Below are 27,503 nucleotides of genomic sequence, written 5' to 3' on the forward strand. Positions count from 1 at the left end.
TTTTGAGTTGTTTTGGAGTGTACTTTTTTTTTTCCCACATACAGACCGGCCTGTAAGTTGTTGGTTTTTTTTGTCTTTTGTTTAGTTTTTTTTCTCCCAATACTTTGTGCCGTGTGACCTGAATAGCACAAGTGGTTAATAAAATGGATCAATTGTGCTGGAGTTACAGTGAAAAGTATTCACAGCGTTTCACGTGTTCCACATTTGCCTTAATTTTTGTTACATCCTTATTCCAAAAGTGGAATAAATGTATTTTTTTTACCTCAAAACTCCTACACAGATTATACCATATAACAAAGTGAAAAAAGTTTGATTGAGATTCTTGCACATGTATTAAAAATAAAGTTGGTTTGACATAGTTTGGAAAGGCCTATACCTGTCTATATGACCTCCCATAGCAGACAGTGCATATCAGAGCACAAACCAAGACATGAAGTCCAAGGAATTGTCAGTAGACCTCCAAGAGAGGATTTTATCAAGGAACAGATTCGGTGGGCAAGGGTACAGAAAAACCTATGCAGAACTGAAGGTCCCAAAGACCACAGTTGCCTCCATCATCTGTAAATCGAAGAAGTGTTGCTCTATGAAGACAGGAGGACCTTCCAGAAGTACAACCAGTTCTGAAGCACTCCACCAATCAGGCCTGCATGGTAAACAAGTGAGATGAAAGAGCGCACCTGGGGTTTGCCAAAAGGCAGCTGAAGGACTCTCAGACCATGAGAAACAAAATTCTCTGGTATGTTGAAAGAAAGACTGAACTCTTTGACCTGAATCCCAAGCGTCATGTCTCGAAGAAACCAGGCACAGCTCATCCATTGGCCAATACTTTCCCTACAGTGAAGCCTGTTGGTGGAAGCATCATCTTGTGGGATGTTCTTTGCCAGCAGGAAGCGATAGATGAGTCAGAGTTGAGGGAAAGATAAATGCAGCAATGCACAAAGACATCCTTGATGATAACTTGCCACACAGACCGGACCTCGAACTAGGGTGATTGTTCAACTTCCTACACGACACTGACCCTAAGCAAGCAGCCAAGATAACAAAGGAGTGGCTTCGCGACCACTCTGTCAATGTCCTTGAGTGGAGTGGAGTGCCCACTCTGGGTCAGAGACCAGTTACTCACCCAAGTGGAAGAGTTTAAGTATCTAGGTCTTCTTCACGAGTGAGCGAGAAGGGAGGAGGAGATTGACAGACAGATTGGTGCTGCATCTGCAGTGATGCAGATGCAGAGCTGAGCGTAAAAGTGAAGCTCTCAATTTACCGGTCAATCTACATCCCTACCCTCACCAATGGTCACGAGCTTTGGGTAGTGACCAAAAGAACGAGATCGCAGATACAAGCAACAGAAAGGAGCTTTTTTTAACAAATTTACAAGAATCTCAAGCAAACTTTTTCTGTTTTGTAATTATGGGTTACTGTATGTAGAATTTCGAGGTGAAACATTTATTTAATCCAGGTTGGAATAAGGTTTTAAAAAAGCATATGCAGTATACTTTTTCAGGTTTCAAAACAAATATATAAACCCCCTCATGGGCCACATTTTGCAATGCAAAGAGAGTTTTAAAAATGATTAGAGGTCTAAAAAATACACCTTTAAAAACTTCACCACAGACATGGCATAGTAAAGATTTCTGAACACTAGATGGCAGCATTGCACTTAAAAAAAAGCTCAACTATCTTTAAACAATCAGTCAGGATTAAAGAACTATTGTTAAAATCCATTCAATATTAAAGTAATATTTCTTGCAGAGCTACTATGTTTACATGAAGGAAAGGATGAACTCTTACCTGCTGTTCACAAGGTGGAGAAATTTGCCATTGTGTGCATTTGTATGCATATTATACAGTATATAGATCGGCCATGCAAAGAGCCATTAATGGCAAAGTGAGGAAAAGTCTGTCCTGCAGAGGAAGAGCACAGTATTGGTCTGCTTTATCTGTGTTCACCTCATTACTCCAAAGCTCATTTCAAAGCTCTGGGTTAATGCTGCAGTTCACTTTGTTGTTATGATTTCTGACCTTTAACAGGGGGTGCCTAGTGCTCTTTGAGGTTTTAAAACTATTAGCAAAATATAGATACAGTAAATGGAACAAGCAGGTCAGAACATATGACACTATGATATCTGATAAAATAAATCTTTACATTTTTATTTTTATTTTATGCCAAGGAGCCAGTATATACTAAAGCATTGACTGAAATAATGTGTTCACTTACTGGTAACTGAGCACAACACATTTTTTTTTTTTTGTTTTGCTGTAGAGTTTGGATTCTTTAATTCAAAGCTTTTATTTTGATAGCACACTAGAAAGAGGGCAGGGAAGTAGGGGGAGAGTGAGGAGGAATGACACACAGGAAATGGTCCAGGACACATTTGAACCAACCCAAATTCAGCATTTGGGTTACCTGCTCAATCCATTAAACAATAGCAGTCTACCAATTCAGCTTTACCGTACCAACTTTCTTTATGAAGCACTTTAAAAACAGTTAAAGGAGATAAAAAAAAAAAGTGCTGTACACAAAAATCAGTAAATACACTGTAAACAATGGTAAGTAAAAGCACCAATAAAAACAAGTATAATGGAATAAAAAGAAAAAAAACAACTATAATGCAATAAACGCAAGTCAGAACAATATCTCATGCTGGGTCGAAGGCAGTATAATTGAGTTTTAAAATGACTTTTTAAAATGGACAATGTAGGTGACTGTCTAACATGCAAAGGTAACTCGGACAGGATCGTAGGGGTAAAGCAACTCAGAGGTAAGGTGGGGCAAGACCATTTCAGGATTTAAAAACAACAAGTGAAGCCAGAATAGGTGTATAATGATAATAAAATGCATCCTTTCTCATGAAAATATTTTGAGGGCACTGGCTAGCAGTTGACTTTGTTGGTCTGTATGCTTAGTAGCTAATTATCTATGATTAAAATGTATTTTAATAACTCCTGCCTTTTTTCTGCTGTCACCTTTTCACTTCTAATTATCTTCTAAATATCCTCCTGTCAGCACAGAAATTGTGACGATGGTATCTTTGTTGTCCTCTCACACAACGTTAAACTACAGCTATGTAAAGATTTGTATTGTAAAGTGTCTTTTTTGTTCCCTGACCTGCTATTGTGGTTTTGATGCCAGTGAGAACAGTACATAAAATGTACTTTCCAGCTCATGTGCACACACACACACACACACGCAGTCGTGCACTCGCCTCAGAGACAGGCAGCATTTCTGCCAAAAGCAGGCGTCTGCTCTGTTCACAGTAAATGATTTCTCATTTGTTGAGCTGTCAGTCAAGATGTGTCTGTCAAAAAAGAAACTAATTTCATGCTCGGCCTCTGTGAATCATAATGGCGTGAGAGCTGGGCTGAAATTGACTGTGTTTATAGGAGGAGATTCACAGAATAAAGGATATGTGCCCTGAAAATAAATCCCCCCCCCATATCTGTTATGTTTGCACAACAAATGAAAACAGGTAATGTGTCCAAAAAGGTGTGGTTGTCATAACAACATTTTTTGGTAGGTTTTTTCCCCCATTTTTTTAAATAAAAAAACAGTGCCCCAAATCTATAGCAGAGCCCAGCTTAAAAAAAATACAGAAAAGATTCACTCTGATGGATCCCCTCTATCTCCGTGGACAGAAAGAAATGTCATTAAATACCAAGGGCACGGGGATGTGGTATCTGGACTGCATTCTGTGGTGAGGTTTGAGATTTTAGCTGATAGTGATTGTGCGTGTGATGTGCTACAATAATTGTGCCTTATCTAAAATGGAGCATCTAGCTGTGTTCCCACTGGAAAGGATGCTAGTGAGGAGATGACTTAGGAAAGCACAGAAAATGTCCTATAATAGGATGATTTTTAAATGATCTTAATGTTGCATTATTTAACATGCTGAACATTCACATTTTCTCAGTAACACCCATATATTTTCAGATTACTGAACTGCTTACACCAATTTCAGTTGGGCGTTTGATTCCTTATCAACTAGGAGCTGTGTCTCCCCAATGGTTCCCAATCAAAAAGTAAACTGTAAATGTAAAGTGCTTTATTTCTTTGTATGGCTAAAATAATCCAGATATACAGTGCTATTTTGTGAGTTCGGGCTGGTGGTTTAGATTGATTTTGTTCCATGTGGATAGAACCAGGTTAGCTGTTTCACCCTGGTTGCAGTCATTATGCTAAGCTTTGCTAATGGCATGCTGGCTGTAGCTTCAGCCAAGGGACGACCTCCAGGGCTGAAAAACGAAGCCAGTGTGGGAGTGAAAAATCTGAAACTTCCTCTAATGGCCACTTCTCTGCTGGCTCCAAAATGGAGTAAGTCCTCATAGAGTCCAGTGTTAAAATGCCCAGCAATTTTAATAATGTAAAAAATAAGAATAAAATAAAAATTAAAACAATTCGGAACAGTGTGGAATTTTTATATTACTCAAGCATTCAAATTGACTTTAAGAGACCTAAATTTATAGTGGTTAGTTCAGGTTTGCATGGCACGTGGGTAAAATTTAATATATATAATCTAAAACAGCTTAAAGCAGGAGTGGGCAATTAACTACCTAAATAAATAAATAAACAGTAAAAATAAATGTACATGCTTTTAAAAATTCATCTCAAACTTCAATGCTAGTATATCTTTGGTGGCTAGCATGTTGAGCCGCCATTGTGGTTACAAAAAAGGAAAAAAAAGGGTCAGTTGGAGTGAACGGAGATGAGGGGACTCTTTGGTTCAATGATTCTGACTATGACAAGCCAGAATCAACTTTCCTTTTAAGTTGTTTTTTTTTTTGTTTTTTGTTTTTTTTAGCTTTTGGATTCTTTTATTTTTCAATACCAAACTGTCATAAAACACATAAGTACATATAGAAGTAATAATCTTTTCCTTTTTCTTTTTTATAGCATACAAAAAAACCATAAATGGGATGAGTACCTGAATACCCCCCACTCCCTCCCAATAATATAAAAATGAATATGTTACAAAGAAAATGAATTTACCCATACGAAAAATACAAAACCCATACCAAAAAAAACAGCAAAAAACAAAACAAAAAAAATCAACAATAAGATAGTAGTGCGTATCCTTATAGTTTAATATTAACATTAACATCTGCTAGCCTCAAAAAACAAAGTCTTAACATTAATCAATATTGATATAAATCTTAACCAACAATAGTAACAATATTAATATCAATATTAATGATTACTTTCCTTTTAAGTTAACAGTAAATCATGACTAGTGCGTAATAGCATTAGCTAACAGCTAGTCGATTTTACCTTTTCCTCCATTATGGTCATATATAGTCTGTGTTACAGACTATATCAACTTCTGTGTTGACACTGTGGTTCCCAAAAAAAACATTCTGTGCTTCCCCAACAATAAGCCCTGGGTTACCAAAGACATCAAAGCAACCCTGAACAAGAAAAATAGAGCTTTCAGAAACGGTGACAGAGATCAGCTGAAACTGGTGCAGAAGGAGCTGAAAGCCAAGATTGCAGAGGGTAAAGAGTCCTACAGAAGGAGGCTGGAAAACAAACTGCAGGAAAACAACACCAGGGAGGTGTGGAATGGAATGCGGGCTATCACTGGCCTGAGACAAAAGAGAGGTGATGGGATGGATGGGGACGTCGGAAGTGCTAACAACCTAAATCTGCACTTCAATAGGTTTGACTGCCCTGCGTCTCCTGTCTCCACACCCAGCTCTTCCCATCTTCTCCTTTCTCCTCCCCCCTCACCTGCCCCCTCAGACTGTCTAACCCTGTCCCTCTCAGCAGATGACGTCAAAAGAGAATTGGGCAGACTCCACTCCAGCAAAGCTGCTGGCCCTGACGGTGTCAGTCCCAGGGCCCTCAGGTTCTGTGCTTCCCAGCTGTCTGGAATTCTACAACAGATCTTCAACATGAGTCTTGAAATGCAGAGAGTCCCATCACTCTGGAAGACATCCTGCCTGGTTCCTGTCCCTAAAAAGATCAACCCGTTGACCCTCGGTGACTACAGGCCAGTGGCTCTGACCTCACATGTCATGAAGACGCTAGAGAGGCTCATCCTGAAACATCTGCGTCTGCTCGTGGAGCCCCGGCTGGACCCCCTGCAGTGTGCTTATCAACCTTGTATCGGCGTGGAGGATGCCATCATCTACCTGCTGGACCAGGCTTATTCTCATCTGGACATTGTTGGGAGCACTGTGAGGGTCATGTTCTTTGACTTCTCTAGTGCTTTTAACACGATCAGACCATCACTGCTGGGGAATAAGCTCACGGAAATGCAGGTGGACGCCCCACTGGTAGGTTGGATTACGGACTATTTAACAAGTCGACCACAGCATGTCCAACTGAAGAGCTGCCGCTCAGATAACATCCTGAGCAGCACAGGGGCGCCGCAGGGGACGGTACTATCACCCTTCCTCTTCACCCTCTACACATCTGACTTCAGGTACAAGTCTCAGTCATGTCATCTGCAGAAATTCTCTGATGACTCTGCCATTGTGGGCTGTATCAGGGATGGACAGGAGGAGGAGTACAGGAGTGTGGTGGACAGCTTTATCGAGTGGTGTGAGCTAAACCACCTACAACTTAACATCACAAAGACAAAAGAACTGATTATGGACTTTAGGAAGCATGCTCCTCCTCCTACCCCTGTCACCATCAGAGGGGCTGATGTGGAGATAGTTGAGGACTACCGGTACCTGGGGGTACACTTGGACTGTAAACTGGACTGGACCAAGAACACCAATGCTATCTTCAAAAAAGGGCAGAGTCGGCTTTTCCTACTGAGGCGACTCAGGTCCTTCAATGTTGGTAGGAAAATGCTGACCATGTTCTATCACTCGGTGTTGGAGAGCGTTGTGTTCTTTGCAGCTGTGTGCTGGGGAAGTGGGGTGAAGACAGCTGATGCCAACAGGCTGAACAAACTGATTAAAAAGGCTGGTTCTGTCCAGGGTGTCAGACTTGAGAACCTGGAGGAGGTGTCTGAGAGGAGAATGCTAAAAAAGCTTCTTTCTATCATGGACAACCCCTGTCACCCCATGCACGCCCCCATGATGGACCATCGGAGCAAACGCAGCAAAAGACTCATTGCCCCAATATGCAGAACTGACCGCCACAGTAAATCCTTTGTGCCAGTGGCAATAAGACTGTATAACTCTTCCTCACTCTGTAGGTGATTTTCCTGAGACTATTACCAATGTTATTCTGTTCCTTTTCAGACCGTGCAATATTATCCAACTGTACCTTATTGAATATTGAATATTTGTTTCATCCCCCCATCATACGCTGCTACTCCCTTTATTCTATTGCACAATACTATGTCACTTTCTAGAATCGCCTGCACTGGTAGTTAAGTTATTTATTCTCCAGGATACAGTCATTTATATTACTTCATTAGAGTTATTTGATACCATGTCTTGCACTATCCTACTACTGTACATTACTGTATACTACTATTCTTATTGTATATATTGTATATCATCTTATTTATCTGTTCCTCTGTCTCTCCTGCTGCTTTGAGCATGTACATGACAAAAGAATTTCCCTCGGGATAAATAAAGTTATTCTTATTCTTATTCTTACTTAAAAAAATAATAATAATCTTGAAATCAATGGATGACATCACTAATCTAAATTAGTAATACATGGCTAAATAGCCTTAAGAGTAATTATTTCCTTTTAATACAGCAATGTAACTGATGGAGGAGAGATCATCCTCACAATTCTCCAAGGATCACGAGGACAAAGGAAAAAGGTATAAAATCATATTGATGCACATATTCTTGGTTCACATTTCTATACTGAGACCTTCGAAACTTCACAACATTGTCTGTGGTGCTTCTATTAACCAGAAAATCAACATACTAACTTTTGAATTACTCCAGCAGTGAATATCTTGTCTTCTCTTTTGTACTCCTTCAGTAAATCATCACCATCGAGACTCAAGTGGACTTCAGGGACGAGGGCAGTGTGTACAAGGATGTACACTTGAGGAGCAAATCTTACCCAGAATGCACCCTGATCTAATTTTCATTGGACTCTTTTCTAAAAGGATTTCATCATCTTTCATTCTCAGTTTAAATGCTCCCTCCTCTCCCTGAAAATGTTTATGTATGATGTGGGAGAGGAGTGAAGCCATGCCTATCAAATTAGCACTGGGACATACATGTCTTTAATGCCTGCATAGGAGGTTTTCAAAGTAAAAGAACAAAATACAGTAAGTCAAAGTCAAAGAAATGTTTCTAATCAAGTGAATTAAATCAATTTCTTCTGATGTACAGTTTTTAAAAAAAAGTAAATATATACTGTATTTGAAGTAGCTTTACACTGAAGCCAAGTTTGAAATGACCAGCTTAGTATAAATCTACAAAATAAATAAATAAATAAAAAGATTAAGATAAGATTTTAAATCAAGAGAGCAAAAACCACATGGGGGAATCGTACATAATAATTCTAAGTTTGGATAATATTGGCTACCCTGCAGCTCGAAGTAAACTCAATACCCACTCTCCTTACTTTTGTGGGTCATAGTTTTATTCCCCCCCCCCCAAACACACATTCAAATAGGCCATTAATCTATTTGAAAGCTTGATGGATTCTTTCATACTTTTCTAAAATATCAGCAGTGACGATCTCATAAAAAGTCATTTAAGAAGACTTATGTCTTTTTCATTTGTCTCACATTTGTCACATACAGCGAAAAGCAAGAATAGTTCTTTTTTAGTTTAAATTTATAGCTTGCTTCAGACCAACAACTGACACGAATTCATATTTTACCTCTTTGTGAACATTTCTCATTCAGTAAGTCACATGCAAAGACAAAAAAATCACTTACGTGGTTGGAAAAATGATCAAAATGCTACTTGCTGCAGCTGCAGTATTGGATTAATAACTAGACCTGCTGAGTGTCAAATTGAGTCAGAGGGTGGATATTGTTGTCACGCTCAAATACTCCTCACCGCTGAGGGTTACACTGTGAACTGCAGCCTTTATGTGACTCCAGCCTTCACAATGATGCCATTCTTTTCAATCGCATTTTCCCTCCCATCTTTTTTAAACCAACTACTCGCGTCTGTCAATTCCAATATTTCAATGAGACTTTAAAGTCAAAAGACAAAGTCGAGTTTTTCTTTTTAAACGCATTGCCATGGTGACCAGGTTCAGCCAAAACATGTGGCTCCGACTTGTGACCGGTTTTTCTCGGTGATTCTGGACGCAGCAGAATAAAAATGTCCTTTAATAAAAGCACTCAAGATAATGATGGAGCTGAGCACTGGCATTAACTTTGATGCTGGGAGCATGTTGATTGGGCTTGAGCTTCATGGAAATCGAGGACCTGAATATAACTTTCTTGTAATCCAACAGGAGGCTGTGTGTTGTTTTCCTTTGTATTTGCACGCAGATATGAAGACACGAGAAGCATGATATCTTACACCCTTGTCTCTGCTTCTATGTGCATCAAGCACATGTGCTCCTTTATTTTTAGAGCGGCTGACTTGCGCTGGGGTCAAGCAGGGCGTCAAAGGACTTCAGTGAGAAGGACATACCTCGAACTCCAAGTATGTTTCCAGCATGTATCCATCACCGTCCAGCTGACAGCTGATCCGAACGCACACAACGAGGACGGCCACAGCGCACGCAGGCATGTGCCTGTGTCACTGTATGCTCAAATTCATCTGCAGGCATCTGCTTTTGAACAAAGCCCAACTATGTTAATGAAAGGGTCTACAGGGGGTAAGATTGGGGGATGATGCCTGGTGATAGGCCCTGCTGCACACAGAGGTAGTGATGATTTGACATGTCAGAGTGTTACAAGTTTTTCCTTTGACCCCTCAAACATTTAATCTTATTATAAGTGGCCATTATGTGGTAGCAGGTTTTTTAATAGACGTGTTTATGGAAATACATTATCGTTGTTTCAAGGCTGTAAAAACACCAGCAGGTGTCTCAGTGTTGCAAAATATGACTTTTCTCTTTTAATTTCATCATACTGAAGCTGCCTTTAGGTAAAATGCACAACATTTAATTGATTTGTCTTTTATTTATGTTGTGCCAAATCACAAAAGCAGTCTTTATGGTAGTTTCTACTGGCATTAACTTTATACTGTAAGGTAAGAAAACCCCAACAATCAGGAGACCCCATATAAGCAAGCACTTAGCAACTGTGGGAAGGAAAAACTCCATTTTTACAGGAAGAAACCCCAGGGGAACCGCACTCAGGGAGGTGCAGCCATCTGTCACGACTGGTTGGAGAGTAAGACATACTCATTCATTGCAGCCTTGAACTTTGACCTTCTTTTCTGCTCTACATATAGATGACACAGGATTGAGGGTTAGCATGATCTCCAAAGCATGCTTGGTTGCATGTTGCAAATTCCAATGCAATACAATAGGATATAGTCGTGTTTTAACGTGCTGCTTTTGAGCGCAGTATATTCGGATATGGTAAATCTTTTTGTGTATTGAAAATGCATCTTTTTTTTCAATGTCCTCAATGATGATATAAGATCTTTTATTTATACATAAAGCATGGCTGCTTTCAGTTTTCATGTTTCATGAGGGAAATCCTCATGGAAATGAAGTTGTCCAGTAAGTACTAAACAATTTTGCTGAACGTCTTTATGACACATAAATATCTGCTTTGTATAAAGATTTTTAATGAATTAGTTTTTAATTGTTAGAATGTTAGATGTTTTTGACCCCACTCAGGTTTTACCTTGATCACTCCCCAGTTAGCCTTACATCATATGACCGCCCAGCCCATTTTTGCTGGTCCTCCACTCTTGGATATCTATGGATATTTTTGTATTCTTTTCATAGAAAATTATTTTCTACCCAATTAGAAATTTCTGTGGCTTGGTAATATCTACACCGCACATATTTGATTGTTTTTTATTTATTTATCTTTTTACTCCAGCATTTATTGCATTTCAAGCACTGTCTTGAATGGACTAATGCTGATAGATGCTTCTTCATGATCCTGATGAAGGCTACAGGCCAAAATGCATTGGTCAAGCAATAAAGCTATTCCTCTCGCTATAAGTCTTGCTGGAACTTTAACCCCTTTAGACGTTCACTCTTCTCCAAATACTACATTGGAAGTAGATGAAATTGTGCCAGAAACCTCTACTCTGGTGAGTGCACTTCTGTATGACAGTCACACCTCTGTGAAAATAAAACAAATTAACTTGAAAAAGCAATTTGCAATGCAGAAAATAAAATACTATAATGAGACATTTCATTAATTTTATTGTCTGCTGTTATTTCCACTTTCATAGAGCAAAGTCTCTGTCACGATTTAAAAGTTACATTTTTGACTACACACTATGATGTAGGCCACATGTATGAGACTATTTTATTTACATTTTATATATAAAGAAGGTGCTTATTCATGTAAATACAATTAATGAACATAACCAACTATTTCTACCACTCTGATATGATTCATAAATCCAACTAAAAGCTCAGGATATGCCCCCTATAAGCTCTTCTCTCTCAGTACACTATTAATCACAATCACTGGACAGGTTGCCAGACTTCTGTAGGCTATGTTAAATAATAAAACAATACAAATACAGCTGTTGGCCCCAAGTTCTGTTATGTAGCTGTATACTGCTATAATGTAAGGGTTGTCTAATTGTCCTATGATGACACATTAAACATCAAGTGTATAGTGTATTACTATGGTGTACCTTCTCTTACGGCTGTCTGACGTAAGAGTTACAGTTGTGCACATGTATTTGCTCATGTTTATGTTTACATTTGATTTATTCTTGATTTTGTCTCTTGTAGGACAACTTGAGGAAAGTTTTTGTAGTGGTTGTGTAAAAAAGATGGCTATATTGAGTTTGTTTGAATAAGGCCCTATTAAATAAAATCAGTTATCAGTCAATCAGTTAAGCTAATCAATCACAGAGTAGAATAAGTAGAAATTTCTGGAAAAAAAAAACGCTCTACACTTATATTGAAATTCTTTGGGTTGCTTCATATAGTAATAAGAGTAGCCCGCTCTTATTAACATTTTACATTTCAAACAGTTCATTGCCACTGCTGCTCCAACCCTGTTTTCACACCGACTGATTTCATTTGGCCCTTTTTTCCTCTCCCTCACATCCTCGCGCGCAGTGATTCGGTATCTCTGTCGCGCAGGCGGCGGTGCCACAGCGCGCGCGCATTACCCTCGTGGTTTTATCTTTTCTGGACTCGCTCGCGGGACTGAAACGCCTGCAGCTGAGCTCGCGCTGTAATCTGTGACAGCTGGAAATGGACTGTAGGGACACAGGAGCTGTGCAACCGTCTTACAAAGGTAGGAATGTTTTTTAAATGTTGTATTCCGAGGCTGTTTGTGTGTGAACGTCGCTTTGGACACCTGCGGACTGCGCTTTCGGATCGACTAAATCTTTCTACAGTGTCTTTCTTTTGCGTTTGATAGAAATGCATTTACTATTTTTTTCTATTTTAAATTAAAGTAAGTAAGAAGTAGTAGTTAAAACATTGTATATCAATTTAAAAAACATGTCGATATTTTATTTCTTTTCCTGGTGGATAAGGGTTCCAGTTTTGTGTCTGGTTTGTCGGTGTGTATGAAAAAGTGCTAATATTTGACCAAAAAAAAAAATGTTCTAACTTTTAAAATCTGAGTGTTTTGGAGGCACAAATATCACATGTATTAATCGTCGTTGGTTATAGTAGTTGCCTTAGTCATATTTAAGAAGAAATAATATCCTGACACATATCTGGTGGTGTTGATGGAGGTCAGAGGCATACCTGGGTTTGTGAATGAAGTTATTTAAACCCTGGAGCTCAGGGATTTTTTTAGGCATTTCGAGTGTCTCAGTGCACATCCCTGAATCCCTGTGTGTGTGTTTCATACTGTAGTTGTGTGTGTGCAGACCCTTAAGGATGTCGGCCACTATTCTGTGGAATAATTTTAACATTTAATGAAGATATATATGAAAGAAAAAAGAGTCAACCCCATATGTGTCTCTTCTTCCTATGCCCTATGCCTATACTATATTTGGAGCTAACCCAAATATGCTTTCTCTTTTCAAACTTTTTTCTTTTAGTACTAGCAGGTGTAGTGCAGGTGGTCCTGGCTCAATCATCTTTGAATAAGACTGAACCCCAAATCTAAAATCTCCATCTGTTAGTATATGTGGAGGGGGCAAAAACGCAAATCACTGTGGATGAAAGGTTCTGGAAAATACATGTGTTGTATTGTATTCCCAAGACGAAAATTGAACTCACTGATTACTCGTCGTTTTCTCAATCAGTGGACTCATTTTTTGTTGTGTGAAATACAAAAAAAATAGTTTTCAAAATGCCATTTCTATTTTTTTTAATTCAAAGTATTATCACAAGTGGCGAATATTCAGCTGCAGCCGACACCAAAAACAGGTGATTTTTTTGGGGAGTAATCCCTGTCAAATTTAGGGTCTAATCAAATGATAAACTTGTAGCTGGCTCTATACTCACACGTGTGTGTGCTCATCGTGTCATTTAGTGTCAGGAAACCTCAGCTGTGCTGCTTGAGGTTCACTTCAGTCTTCCTATAGATGTGAGCGTCTCACTCCATCATTACCGTGAGTGCGGCCCTGGCATACTCAGCTGCTACTCAGCTGCTGCTCAATTCAAGCAGAGTAGACACACTTAAACACCCAGCACTGGCCACATCATCACGTTCTGCATCCTCTTTCGGTGACCTTGCTCGCCTCCGTCCCCCTCTGCGTCAGCTTCAAACATAAATGGCTCCAAATGACGCTGCCTCCCTGCCAAGCTCTGGCGAGGAGATGCTCTTTCCAACTGCATGGAAGCCAGTCATTTTCGCTGTGAACAAAAGGTCCTTGATTCATCAAATCCCACACCTTCAACTGCCCGCTCCCCTGAGTGATGCTGTAATTTTCACTAGCACTCCTCCGGTGTGAGGCTGGTGGAGTTTATTTTTTCTTTTTTAACTTTTTTTTTTTAACACCAAGTGTGATTCTGTTGGGTTCTTAGGTGTGTATACAGCTGGGCCAGACTCACTCTCTCCAGTCTCAGCATGAAAGCAGTCATTTAGCTAAATTTGTACATAGGTTAGTTCATCCAGAGACAAACTCAGTGCACATTATGTTAAATATACATGTGGGAAATGGACTGGCAGAAGTTTCTAACGACAAGCAGTACTTACAGTACAGAAAGGCAAACGGGTAATTGTTATTCGATTTCTTTTAGAAAGGAAGAACGTCTGAAATCATCATAAAGGTAATTTCAGTAATGAGGAGCAAAGGTAATGAGAGGTTTGGTAAGTTAGCAGCTTTTAAGACAATTCAACATATTATGGTGCAAGGCCTCCCAATGCAAAAGCTATTTGTGGAAGAGGGGAAAAGTGTTTTTCACAATAAATGTGGTAAGCTTGGAGAGAAGAGCTGCCCTTTAATTCACCTTTTGTTTGTCTTATATGATGGTAAACTCAATAATTTGGAGTTTTGGATCTTAATTGCTTAATTGAAATAATAATAAAGAGCTATTAATAAATAATTGAGCTCATTATAAGCTAATTTTAACAAAAAACATGTGCAACTAGGGACAAATGCAGCTCTATGAATTTAATAGATGGGGTAAAGATTTTTTAGATTCCCACAGAATCTTCATTTCTTTGGCCTCTACCTGCACTGGCACCTCATCACTAGTGCATGTTTCCCCCTCGCTTCTTCAAGTTCAGATTAGCAGCCTGTCTGTATATTCAAACCCAAGAGCATCTACCGAGACACCACATCTCTCATCGTCCTGCACCGTGGAGAAAGGTCACATTCACAGATTACTACCATTCCAAACATTGGTGATGAAGTTGAGTGACCAGCTTATCTCCCTACCCCCTTCTTTAACTTTTTCTCCTACCTCGGAGCTTTCTCTTCTGTACTTTGGCATTTGGCCGGCGCCATCTGTCTCAGTAAAAACCATCAGCTGTGAAATTGAGAATAATCATGTGGAACGAGATTGGGATGGGAGCAGCTTGATCTCCAGCCCTTAGCTGTCAATGGACTCATGGCTCCTGCTGATAAAGTCCAACAAAGATTGAACACTCATCCACAAATCATTCTTTGTTGATATGTTGGCAATATTGCTTTTCTTTTTTCTTCCCGTTGGTGTGACAGAAGATTTTTTTAATGCAGGGAGACGCCACTCTCGGGTCTTTTGAGTCAGGGTGGTAAAATGAACAGTGTTTTTCCCTGTGCTGTAAACAGAGATTGATGAGATATCCCATTGGTACTCCTGAATACTATACAGCTGCCATGGGGTGTGGCATTCCTAATGTGTTTTATGACTAATGGCTTTGACAGCCAACTGACAGGCAGAGCTCGCTGCCTTTATTTGAAGAGCCTCTGGAGCCTGAGAGTTAAAATGCAAATAAAGTAGGAGAAGACACTAGCATCAACATGAAACAGTTCCTCGACCACTCTAATGAAATGCATTAAAGCATATAAAAATGACTGGTGAGTAGCTACAACAGAGGTACTGTCAGAATAGGGTGATGTGTAATTCCACAGTCTGGACTGAGAAACATCACAGTCAACACAGAATATTTTCCAATACTGTAATTATAGTATAAAGTAAATATATAGTGTGTAGTATATATATAAAAGAGCTTTTCAGAGAAAAAAAAGTTAGGAGTATTGTGTTGATATTATTAACATGTCACCATACTCCTTGTAAGGATAATGCGGTAAGAATATGACTCATATTTTTTTTTATATATATATTAAATTATTTTAGTGCTTTTGACAATTTTTCCCCAATGAAACTAAATAATTAGGGCTAAATAAATAAGAAACAAGCACATTTTCTTATTTTGACAATAAACATTAAGATAAAAAAAAAAAAAACCTAAATAATAACAAACAGACAAAGGTTAAATCGGCAGTGCTGAAGAGAATTTTAATTTCAACACGTTTCAGCCATAGACAGTATAAAACATGGATGACATCATTCACTGATTGTGGAGTGAGCATTCTGAAGCCTCAGTGTTAGCATGTTGACTATTTCAAGACAGAAGCTTCATCAAATGGATGAAAGGTTGGCGTGCTAAGTTGTCAGCTATTGCTAACTAGTGTAGCTGGCAGGCTGCGGTCATAACTGACTGCATGGGTGCAATGCAGAGAGGTGTCGTATGAAGCTGTGTGTCAACTGGAGGACAAGAAGACAGGACTGTTGGTATCAATACTGCTGTAAGTCAATACCTAATGAGATAGTATTTTTATTTATTACTACTAATTATTACCAATTACTATCACAGTAACAAGTTTTTTCGATAAGCCTACTCTGTACATTGTCCAAATCTTGTAAAATATTTAAATAAACAAACAGAACCTTAATATTAGTCTAATTAAATAAGTCATTAATAAAAAGTAGAATGCAATGTCACCATTACATTATGATTTTGTTCAGAAGAGGTGCAAATAATGATTGATTTTGTTAATAATCTTTTCAAATTTTCTCAGTAATGCTTAGAAAAGAAAAAAAAAGAAAAAATGAAAAACTGTTAATAATAACTAAATTAAACAACTGTTTTTTTAAAGCAGTTTTTTTCTGTGAACTACATCTTAAGGATGTTTATAATTAAAGGGAGTATACATCAAATTGAAAGGTTAGTATTGTATTAGCATCATATAGTTTTTGCTGCTTTTGTTTGGAATTGCGTAAGAAAATTAAAACGGGGAGTAGTAATGTGGAGAAAAGAGCTGTATGCAGTCCACATCGCCAAAGTCTCTCAGCCGTGTGGCAGCCATTTTCTGCCCTTGATTTCATTGTTGCAGCGGCTGCTTGTGGTGTTAACACACATTCTCCCTGCAGATGTCCGATAGCAGCATGAAAAAGGACTGCAAATGTTTAAACAAAACACTTCTGTCTTCATTCGGTGTGACTAATCGGATGGAAAAAAAAACCTCTGTAAAGCATCGGTAATAATTTGAAATGGACTGTCGCCGAAATAACTAACCACAGTTATCGTCAAAACGAAGCTTCCACTAGCAAATTGCAGGTGCAGTCTACACCTTATCACAATAGACTCACAATAGATTGCTCTTCCCAACCCCCAACCCCCCTCCCATCCAAGCCTGCTTTTCCTCAGACCCTCCGAAATGGATTTCTGCTTAAATCTCCCATCAAAGACGTAATGGCTCTTTGGCTGTGTCATTACAAATCAGATGACAGTCTCCTTCACAGGCTGGCAGCTTAAACCTGCCCCTGGACTGATAACAGTGATCTTTATTTGGCTGCTCAGAGGTGAAGACAGGGCAGAGCCACCTCCCCGATTGTCGAGCGAACCCCAATAACAAATTTCTATCTGAGTGAAAATGCAGTCCTTCAGAGCTTGTACAAAATGTCAAAACACCCACAAATGATCGATAGAAGGTACATTATGACAACAAGGTGGTCAATACTCTTGTGATAAACTGAAAGCTGAAAAAAGATAAACCCTGTGCTTACGATGAAGTCAAATGGTTGGTTGGTTACATCTTAAATTGTTTGCAGCTCATATAGAGCATTACCACATGTATACTATGGTATGCATTTTCTTGCCTGTGGCTGGATCATCTGCTTCCCTGGTGTTTAAAAAAATTTAAACGCTGTCAGAAACATTCACTGAAAAACAAGGTGCAAACTTTCCTCTTGCTCACATGGAGCAAGCTAGTTTTTAACAAAAATGCCTCCTGTCATCGTGTCATGTAATCACAGGGCAAGATGTATACAGAAAGTGTGAATAGTGATTTCTTAGCGTCCCCTCCTTGTTTTTGAAAGCAAGCACGCTGCTGCCGCAGTGCTTGAAAAATGTTCTTTGAGCAATTTTGCCTCCACATGCACCTTTTATTTCCATTTAAAAACACAAACATGTGTTTCTAGACGCAAACGGAGCCAAATGTTACACCAGCTCAGATGGATAGTAGCTCCTCGAGTCCCCCTTCATCTGGACAGAGGGATGCACAGACATATTAAGGGCTGTGTGGGAAGTTGGATTTTCGCACGGCCCATTACCTCTCCATTCCCCTGTGGCTGCATTGCAGGTACAGATTCAGCACAGCAGGAAGCTGTGCGAAAACGCTTTTCTTTGTGTGTGTGTGTGTGCTTTGTGTATATGTGGGTGTTTACGCCCATATATGTGTGTGATGACAGAGAAATTATTCTTCATAATGGGCTGAAGGTCATTCGCGAGAAAGACTGGTCTCCGTGTTTGAATAATTTTGCACCGTTTAATCCATAAAAAGGTTTCGCTTGGTCATGTTGCCGATCGTCACATAAAATTCGTCAGGATATGGCCTTCAGTTGACTTTTTTACTAAAACTGTGTGGATTTTGGTTACATTTTATTTATATAAAGCTAAATCACAACAAAAGTCAGATTTTTCGTTTTCAGTACCGATATTGGTATAGTCCAGTTTTTAGTGTCATGGTCTAATTCAGAATTAATAATCTGTTGAATTAACAGTAAATGACAAAAATGTATATTTAATCTAACTGCAGCTAGCTGTGTTATGTTGCAGTTGCAGGTTAGACCTGAGATTTGAAGTTTCAGACAGTGTATTGATTGGGTAGTTTTCAGGTTTACTGGAATTAGCTGTGGCACAGTTGGCCTGTGCCACACAAATCATTCACATGTGTTGTTTTTTGCAGAGCTAATTCCCAATGTTCCCAATGTTCCCAAGTTCTGGTCTGAATTGAATGACAACATGAAACAAACCTTGAGTTTATGTGTTGGTGTGTGTCCTTGTGGGGGAGCACATTTGTTGATGAAGCACAAATGTTACTGACTATTCCTACATGCAGAGCAATGTCGTTGCCTTGTCTTCCTATACTGTAGTTCTCATAACTAAACCCCAGTTACCAGTGTGGGAAATTGAACTTAAAGAATAAGCAGGAAATGCATTTTTCTCCTTTTGTGTTTCTTACTTACATCACACTTTATGTGTGTCTGTGTTTTTGTCACTGCACTGTAAGCTGGGATAATTACTAAAGGCACCATCTGACCAAACAGCTTGATTTTAGGTATTGTCATGCCTAAGATTCTTTACAGTTCAGCTCAGAATCGACTACATTTTTGCTGTCATACGTTCTCTGCACTCCCCCGGTGCTGTTTTACACTGTGTGTGTTTGTATGTGGCAGTGAATGGACAGAGTGAAGACAATGTTAGATGAGCTGACAACGAATCGTTATGTTACTGTAAGTGCAATTAAAGCTGCTGATAGTAGGGAAGCTAGTCCTGGCCAGAGCACTTGGAGCCCTCCTGCTGATAATGTTACAGCCCCCCTCTTACATGCACAGGGGGACATGACTTGATCCAACACTCCTCTTGGCATTACAAGGCCAATATTGGTAGGCTTAGATGCAAGAGTAAACACTCTGTACAACCTTGTAGCACTCAATCAGACTCAATTTTATGGTAAATTGAATCGTTTTTTATGGTGCTTTTCTAGTCTTACTAATTACTTAGAGTGCTTTTACAATACAAACCACCTTCACTCATACCAACACATTTATGAAGGCTTTATCTAGCTATATCTATATGTGGACTATACAAGTCAGGGTTTAAACCATGTTGTATCTCTCAATCTATTTGTATTGAATGACTAAACTAAGCAAAACACAATAAAGAAAAAAAGCAGATATGGAAAACTGCCACCGTTGTTTGAGCTTTGGCCTGTCCAGATCCTCAACGCAGTCCATCTTGACGTGTTTTAATCTAGTTGGTACATTTATCCTTTCTATAGGAATGCACGAGGACAACCTCTGCTCTATACAGCCTGACAAAATATAGGCTTTGAATAATCGTGTTAATGAGAAAATGCCCCAACCTTAAAACTCTTGTAGTTGTAGTAGATTCAGTCAGAAAATAAAGCTGATGAAATTTTCTACATTTTTTGCCAAGGAGGTAGCACCTCATCCATTTGAAACATTTTCGGTCTTTGCTGTTTCTCCTGAGATCAAAGGGCTTTTGCTTCTCACCTGACTTGTCATGCAGCTTCTTATACTGAAATAATTTTGCTCTTTGTTCCTCTATTAAATGCCGTGTTATATTCTCTCCAACGGCTATTGCTACTGTGCACAAAAGACCACTCAAGCAGCCAAAATTAAATGGCCGTTAATTGAAAGAGCCATTATGGCATGGCTCTGCTGCTCGGGCTGTCTGGTTTCAATCATGACTGAATCATAGAGAGTTGATAGCGAAGCTCTTGGGCTGTTATGTCTACTAAGTTATGATCATTAGGCTCATGTGACTCAATTTCATGATGATAAATTACTCTTGTTTACAGGTTTTATGGAGTGAATAGTAGAGGAAGAATGCTTTGCACTCTACTGCTCCATCTCATGTGGAGAATTTAGCTCAGGTGACAGATGAATATTTCAGAGTAACAGCTGATGAACATGTTTCATAATGTAAGTGGTCACAGTTACATGGTCAAGGCAGTTTTTTAAAAATTATTTGGTTCCAGTGATCAGTTCAGAGTCATTTATGAAAAAAATCTGTAATTTGGCTTGAATTATCCCCTATAATTAATAAAGTAGCAACTAATAGGTAGCGTGTTGGGTGCTCAGTCTTAACAAATACAACACAAACAGCATACTCTGAAGGAGACACAGACTGGATGCATTAAACCACCAAAATTACCTGCCTTTTCAGTGACACATATACGCCTGAAAAAGTTAGCCAAATGAGTAGATTTAAGAGTGTACGCTTGACAATGCAACTGTGGTGTTTTTTCTTTTGTTACATTAATGAAAATAACATCAAGCAAACCTACTCAGTGTGGTCTCCTAGTTAGGACTGAGCAAAAATGCAATGTTTCATAAATACTTCAGCATTATTTCATGTGGTTTTAGAAGTAGGTAACACCTGTACCTCCACTGGGTTATGCCTCTTAGACTTTTCGTAAACATCATTTTTTTAGACCAAATCTTGTGAGACTTTTAAAGTGCTATAAAGTGAGAAAAGTGAGATCTAATGGTGCAAAGGGTTCTGCACATAACTGTCATCTGGAATGATGGCATTACAATTACATGTAAATCCAAAACAGTGACTTGTTCTTAGCTCCTATGTATTCTTTTTGTTTTTCTGTATGGTTTGTTTCGCTTTGAGTAGATTTCCCCTACTGGGCTCATCACATTATATGAACAAAATACTAAGCCGGGTGCAGATAACAACTACAGGAGCTGCTATATGCCATGGAAACACATGCCATGAAGTTCTTGGCACAGTTTTTATGCTGATGTTAATGCCAGAGGAGGTGCTGCAGTTACTGAGTCAGCAGAGAGCTGGTGACTTTCACGCACGATGCCTCTCAGCACTTGGCAAGCTGTAGCTTTATGTGGTCTCCCACTTAGCTGCATTGCTTTGTGTCTTAAACTCTTCAGTTCTGTAATAATACCATTTACAGTTGATCATAAGGTATTATTTTTTCCTATGTTGCAACAGTCACATCCTACGCTACCCCACTCGTATTCATTGAGCTCTTTAGGTCCACCCATGTTTGTTAAGACAGACTGCATGGCTAGGTAGCTGGGATCAAAACACGTGAATTCAAATATTAAGAGGTGTGATCCAATACTTTTTGTCAGCAGGTGAAATCTGCGGATGATATCAGAACATTCAGGGCTAAGCCCTGGGGCGGAACTGCCACAGTTTTAAATCTAGATTATTCTAGTAATCATAATTCTCTGGTAAGCACAATTATTGACTTATTCAGCAATGAAAGCCACGAATGACATTGTGTTTGCTATATTGTATCAACCTATTAAGCGAATGTGATTAAAACTAGATTTAACTAGCTGGTTTATTTGTCAGAATGAACAAGTCTAGATGGGTTTCCTAACCAGACAGCATTAATGGGATAACAGGATCATTCAGCGAATCAAACCCATTTTACCTAGGGAGTGCTTCTAATTAAAAGTCAATCCAATTTGGTCTGTCAGGCTTCCAGCATGAGTCAACACAGATAGTAAGGATGGATGGTTAGAGCAGAAAGGGAACAGTGATCTTATCTGCAGTCATCTGTCAACATTGGACAGTGGGCTCTAGAAATTAAACACCGCTCAATTCCTGCCTGCTGCGTTTAGATTTACATCATCCATTCTAGCTAATGACTCAAGGTATTTAACCTAAAGTGTGGCTGGATAGTTATTTATGCAGGTAGCTATTTTGTTCATTTATTTTGATGGTGGTTATGGATTCACCAGTCAAATCTGATAAAAGCCACTTGAAACGTTTGGTGATTTTTACCCTAAAAGAAGGTTTTAAAAAGTATTTTCAACCACCATCTTTGCTTTGTCTTATAGAATCTCTGATATTCCAAATTATTTATATTATAAGCTCTAATTTGCTACTTCTGTGCCAACTGCTGCACATTTGATTAGCACTTGGATTTTTCATCTTATTTTATGTTCATTTTTTTGTAAGTTATAACATACATGCTATTTAATAATAGTTTGAATTTACAATATGAGATGATTGTAGAGACAATTCCTTGTGAACCATAAGTGCTTATGTGTGCATTTTAAATATCTCCTGTATATTTTGAATCAGGAGTTGTTACACAGGGGTCTCACGATCAACTCCACGCAATATATATTTATCAACTTATGGGCCAGACATGGGCTAGACAAATGAAATGGAAAACCACCCTGAAAACAGCTCTTAGTCATCCTCATTAGTCATCCATACATCCCTCCTCCCACCCTCTGCTCTCACTCCACATGGAAAGCATATGTCACTCCTACGAATGGAAGTATTTTATTTGCTTGGCAGGCGATCAGTTAGCATAAGCATTTTTTTAGTGTTTGCTCAAGTTCTAAAAGCACTGAGTGTGTAACTTGGAGCCAAAGATAAAAAGATAGAAATAAGGTGCATGTGTCTATGATTTTAAATGTTCTTAGTCGGAGCTTTGGCCTGCATTACCATTGTTGTGAGAACTGCCTGGAACACAAAGTGAAAACTGTTCAGGGGTCTTTTCCAAATGTAAACTTGTGAAAAGTTAATTTCATTTCGCTTTTCCCCAAGTCGGTTTTTGTTACTTTTAATCCTACGCCTCTATCCTAGTTTATTTTCAGAATTTAAATTGTGAAAGTAATAATCCAGCCAGCCTCAACCTACAGATCAAAACACACATTTGGCATGCCAAACCGATTCCTGGAGGAGTTGAGCTAAGTTGGAAATCTAAGTTAAAGGTGAAACGGTTACTTAAAGACTAGATACACTTGTAGGACAGAGTGTTGTAAAGCCTGAAGGCAGATTGAATCTTTGAAGACAGCGTATCAGACACCGAAACCTTTAAATGATTGAAGACATTTCCTCCTCCTCCATGAAGACTGCACAGGTTATAGAAAATGCTTTTAATTTTAGACTCCAAAAACATTTGCTGGAGTCAGAAAAAACAAAAAGGCTACCAGCTGAAACTGGCCACAGACATTTTATTCTCTGAGCCTCCCGAATAACTCCCTTAAATCAGGCAGAACTGCAGCAGCTTGCCATTGGCTGCTCCAAAACTCAGCAACTGGGATCTGAAACATCCCTCTGTGTATCCTGAGCTTAATAACGAAGGTAAAAGATACGTTGAGGCAAAGTGTCGCCCGTCAGTCCTGATCTGCAGGATTTTTAACATGTATATTATAAAACATCCACAGCATCTTTAGTCAAGTACAGTACTTATGATGCTGATCTCACACATTTCATATAAAATAAGAGCTCATAAAATTTTTTGGATTCACTTGCAGTAAGTAAGCGTGCAGTTTTTTTATATCGGAGATACATTCGTCTTGGCTGCACTGCTAAGCAAGTTAGCCAAGTGTTATGCAGAAAAAAACACAGTGATGTCGGCATTCCATTAATATCTTCCAACAATTCTTTATAAATTCCCACTTTGTTGGCATCGTGCAGTAGGTGCCCATGGTTAAACATATCTAAAACTGTTAACGAGAATTTAGGTCAAGTCTTGTTTTGAGTGTGAAGGGAAGGAAGAGGCGGATTTACAGTTGACTGCAGGCCAATCCCTTCCAACAGCCCACATCTAACACAGTTGTCCAAACTAATCTATCTCTTTATAATCAGCAGTTCCTCTCCACATTTTACTGGATGCCTCTCAATCTGCCAAAAATAAGTGGTTAAATATATGGTGACATGTTAGTTAGTAAATGTCAACTCATCAAAATTATTTTAATTTAGCATCAAATTTTAACTTGAAGCATTTTAAAGATTCTTTTTGAGTTCATCCAGTCTTAGAAAAAGATGCTTATTATTTATTATATCTGGGCCAAACAAACAAAATAGTTTAACCCTTTAAAGTCGGAACCATGAAATAATTCCCAGAAAATTATAATTGTTAGAAAATGCTGTGTTTAGTGAACCTGCAATTAATGTGAATTTGTACTATATTTGCTACATCTGGTGTGTTCTTTAAAAATGTATTATTCAAATCATTTTGCTTTTTCAGGTGCAGAAGTCTCAAAAACTCACAAAATGGGATACAAATATCATCAAATATGACGCATTTGGCTTTAAAGGGTTACAGGAATATTCTATATTGTTTCTATTGAGAATGAGAAGAACAATAACATCGTCTCACCTGTACACTTATTACCCTATACATTAAATGTAATTATTATTAGGTCTGCGTTTAACTTTTTCAGTCAAAACTGAGATATAGAATTTTAATTCTTACACTTTATAAGATAAAAAGGACTTCATGTTTCTTCTGTTCCCTGTCCAAAGTAAAGAGCGTGTTATCAAGTCTTACATCCAACTCTCTTCATGAAAGCTGTTCCTCTCAGAAACTAAACAACCATAAACAGTATTTTAAAAACACCTCTTGAATTGTTTAATTTACTTAGTACGTTTTCATCATGATTTGAATGCTGCAACATATTTTTGCATCAAATGTTTTGACTCATTGGATTGTTACCAAGTTGTAATTTTGTACTTTTTATAAAAAAATCCCTGTTTGCAGTGCGACTGCGTTTTCTGTACTCTGCCTTCGTGCTCAGGTCACATTTGCTTTGGTGCCTACAGTAGCCTTAGGGCTCTCCCAGATGGCCGATGACAGATGCCCACAATTGCTGTTGCCCTTGGTTGAAGAGCGGTCCCTCCCCCAGATTTAAAAAAAAAAGTTATTCATAAGTTCCCACAACATCACGGTTTTCCCATTTGGCTTACCCTGCTTTTACTCATGATTTACTTCCCATTATAGTCTGTGTCATTTACTGTCTGCTGCCCTTATTTTTATTTAAATAGCTCTGTTTGTTTGACCTCCCATTTAGGGTTTCACATGTCCTCTCCTCTCCTCTCCTCTCCTCTCCTCTCCTCTCCTCTCCTCTCCTCTCACTGCACCATTCTTTGTCCTTAACTTAATCCCATGTCCTCTGCTGCTTTTTCATAGAATACCTGAATGCTTACGAAACATGTCAATGAGATTTTTATATCCATTATGCCCACTCATGATTATGTATGTACCAAAAACATTTTTAACCTTTCATGCAGATGTGGCAATAAATGACCTGTTAAATCCCTGCAACAAAGTAATACTAATGCTTTATACACTGGGTTGCATTATATGGTTAAGCTGTAACATTTTGCTTTACATATATATTTCTAGTTAGTTTTTAGTCAGATCCATATACTCAAATGTAACTTCAAAAGCCATTAATGGATAAAACAAAATAATACACAAAACACTGAACACATTTGGGGTCTGAATGCACCAAAAAGGCAACAATAAAGTAGGAAAATGACTCGCAATAGTTTAACACTTTGCTGCTATCAGGAATTTAACTAGTAAAATCATAAAATAAATGTACATGTGCTGGATCACTATTGATGGGAACAGCATCCCATTTGTTCTCTTATCCATATTTGGCCAGGAACACATCATCACTGTGTCAATTATGTTTCCTGGAAGTATTACTAGTGTTGACATTAACTCTGTCTAAAATCTAAGATGAACAGACTAAAAGGAGAGAAGAATAAAGGAAAAACTCAGTGGTACCCACAGCCGATGCCTCTCCACTGTCTTTTTTTCAATGAACACCTTGACCTGTTTTCCCTTTACAAGCTCGACTAATTAGCTTAGGCCTCGGTCACACAGGCCTAGACCCAAGTTGGGGACAGCATGGCAACCTGTGGTCACTAGGAATGTGCAAACCCAACCAGTTTGCAAGTGGTTGATGCCTGGAGATGTGCAGTTAGTTGCAAAGATGGTACTACACTGTCATTGATTTGTTTGTTAGCAGATTGGCACACTCGCCTGGAGTTTGCATGAAAGATCCTGACTTGTCTGCAAACACTTGCCAACTACTGGCTGAGTGTTGACACTTGAAAAGGTGGATAGAAATGTACAATATTTGCCTTGAAAGTAAAATTCATCCCTTAATGCTGAAACCAACATGCTGCAAAAGGCACAGTTGTTACTTTACTGGTCGTTTGGCCAGTGGTTGCCAAGTGGTTGGCAACTGGCCTCATGGGTCGTGCCACTGGGGCCTAAGATAGCTACTGTCATGTCTTTATGACACATCTTTATAACCTGTTGATCTGTTCAAAGGGCAGATATCTTGTAGGTGGTGATTGAAGAAAGATGTAGAGTCTGCATTCAAGTTAATAGTAAATGTATTGAAAGATGCAATAAACTTGTGTACTACCTTGAGGACAAAACACTGTAACTGTGAAATATAGTAGGGCACATGGAAAAGAATACAACATTTTCTGTGCTAATTGGGTTCTCTGGCCCGTCACCTTTTCTCCATATGACAGGAAATACACACACACACACACACACACACACACACACACACACACACACACACACTGACTGCCTGGCCACGTACTGGTAAGCACTTCAGTTTGAGAGACTCCACCTGGGCGACAGAGATTACATTTTGTCATTCCTGGCTGTGGCCTGCCTCAGCAGTATTTGCACAGAGCACAAATGATCTTTGTGTGGATGTGTCAAGGCTGAAGGAAGATTAAGTGCAAGGACGGGGATTTATTGTAATAGGCATGGGCACTGGGTCCCTCCGATTATGAAAATCTTTAAGAGTTTGTGCCAAGATGTGGATTATATTTACATTGCTTCTGTTTCCCTCCCACAAGGTAAACATATTTAAGAAAATTGGCAAAATGCTGAAAATTTAAACAGTGCATTATTCAAAAATTATTAATGTTTAAAACAGTTACATTTTTATGATGGATATGTTATATATCAAATAACCAAAAAGTCAGTAATAACAGACTTCCAAATCTTGTTCTACCATACTGAGAACAGGATCTTTGCTTTCCAGTGAGCTACTTCTCTAAAGTTCACAGGTCACAGAGGGACACCTGCTACCTCGCACTATTCTTTAGTAAAGTGTTGACATGCACTATGTGCTGCATAGACAGCACATAGTGTCTATGTCACTGCATAGACAGCTGCCTACACCTCATCAATCAAATCCGTCCTGTATGGAAGTTAAAACAGGCAGAAGTATGATATGATTAGGCTAAGCATGTGGGGTGTCCATCCACTTTTCTGGTGGG

At 38.8% G+C, this 27,503-nt stretch overlaps 1 protein-coding gene across 1 annotated transcript in view; it reads left to right on the forward strand.

Moving 5' to 3' along the window:
* The first annotated feature begins 12,167 nt into the window (after positions 1-12,167).
* Positions 12,168-27,503, forward strand: part of LOC116329830 (zinc finger protein 385B-like) — an 80,080-nt gene continuing 64,744 nt past the window's right edge. The window contains exon 1 of the mRNA XM_031751928.2: positions 12,168-12,278. Coding sequence (XP_031607788.2) covers positions 12,236-12,278 — 43 coding nt within the window. The 5' untranslated portion in view covers positions 12,168-12,235. The remainder of the gene's footprint in view (positions 12,279-27,503) is intronic.

The sequence above is a fragment of the Oreochromis aureus genome, linkage group 8 (assembly GCF_013358895.1).
Source record: "Oreochromis aureus strain Israel breed Guangdong linkage group 8, ZZ_aureus, whole genome shotgun sequence".
NCBI classification, from domain to species: Eukaryota; Metazoa; Chordata; class Actinopteri; order Cichliformes; family Cichlidae; genus Oreochromis; species Oreochromis aureus.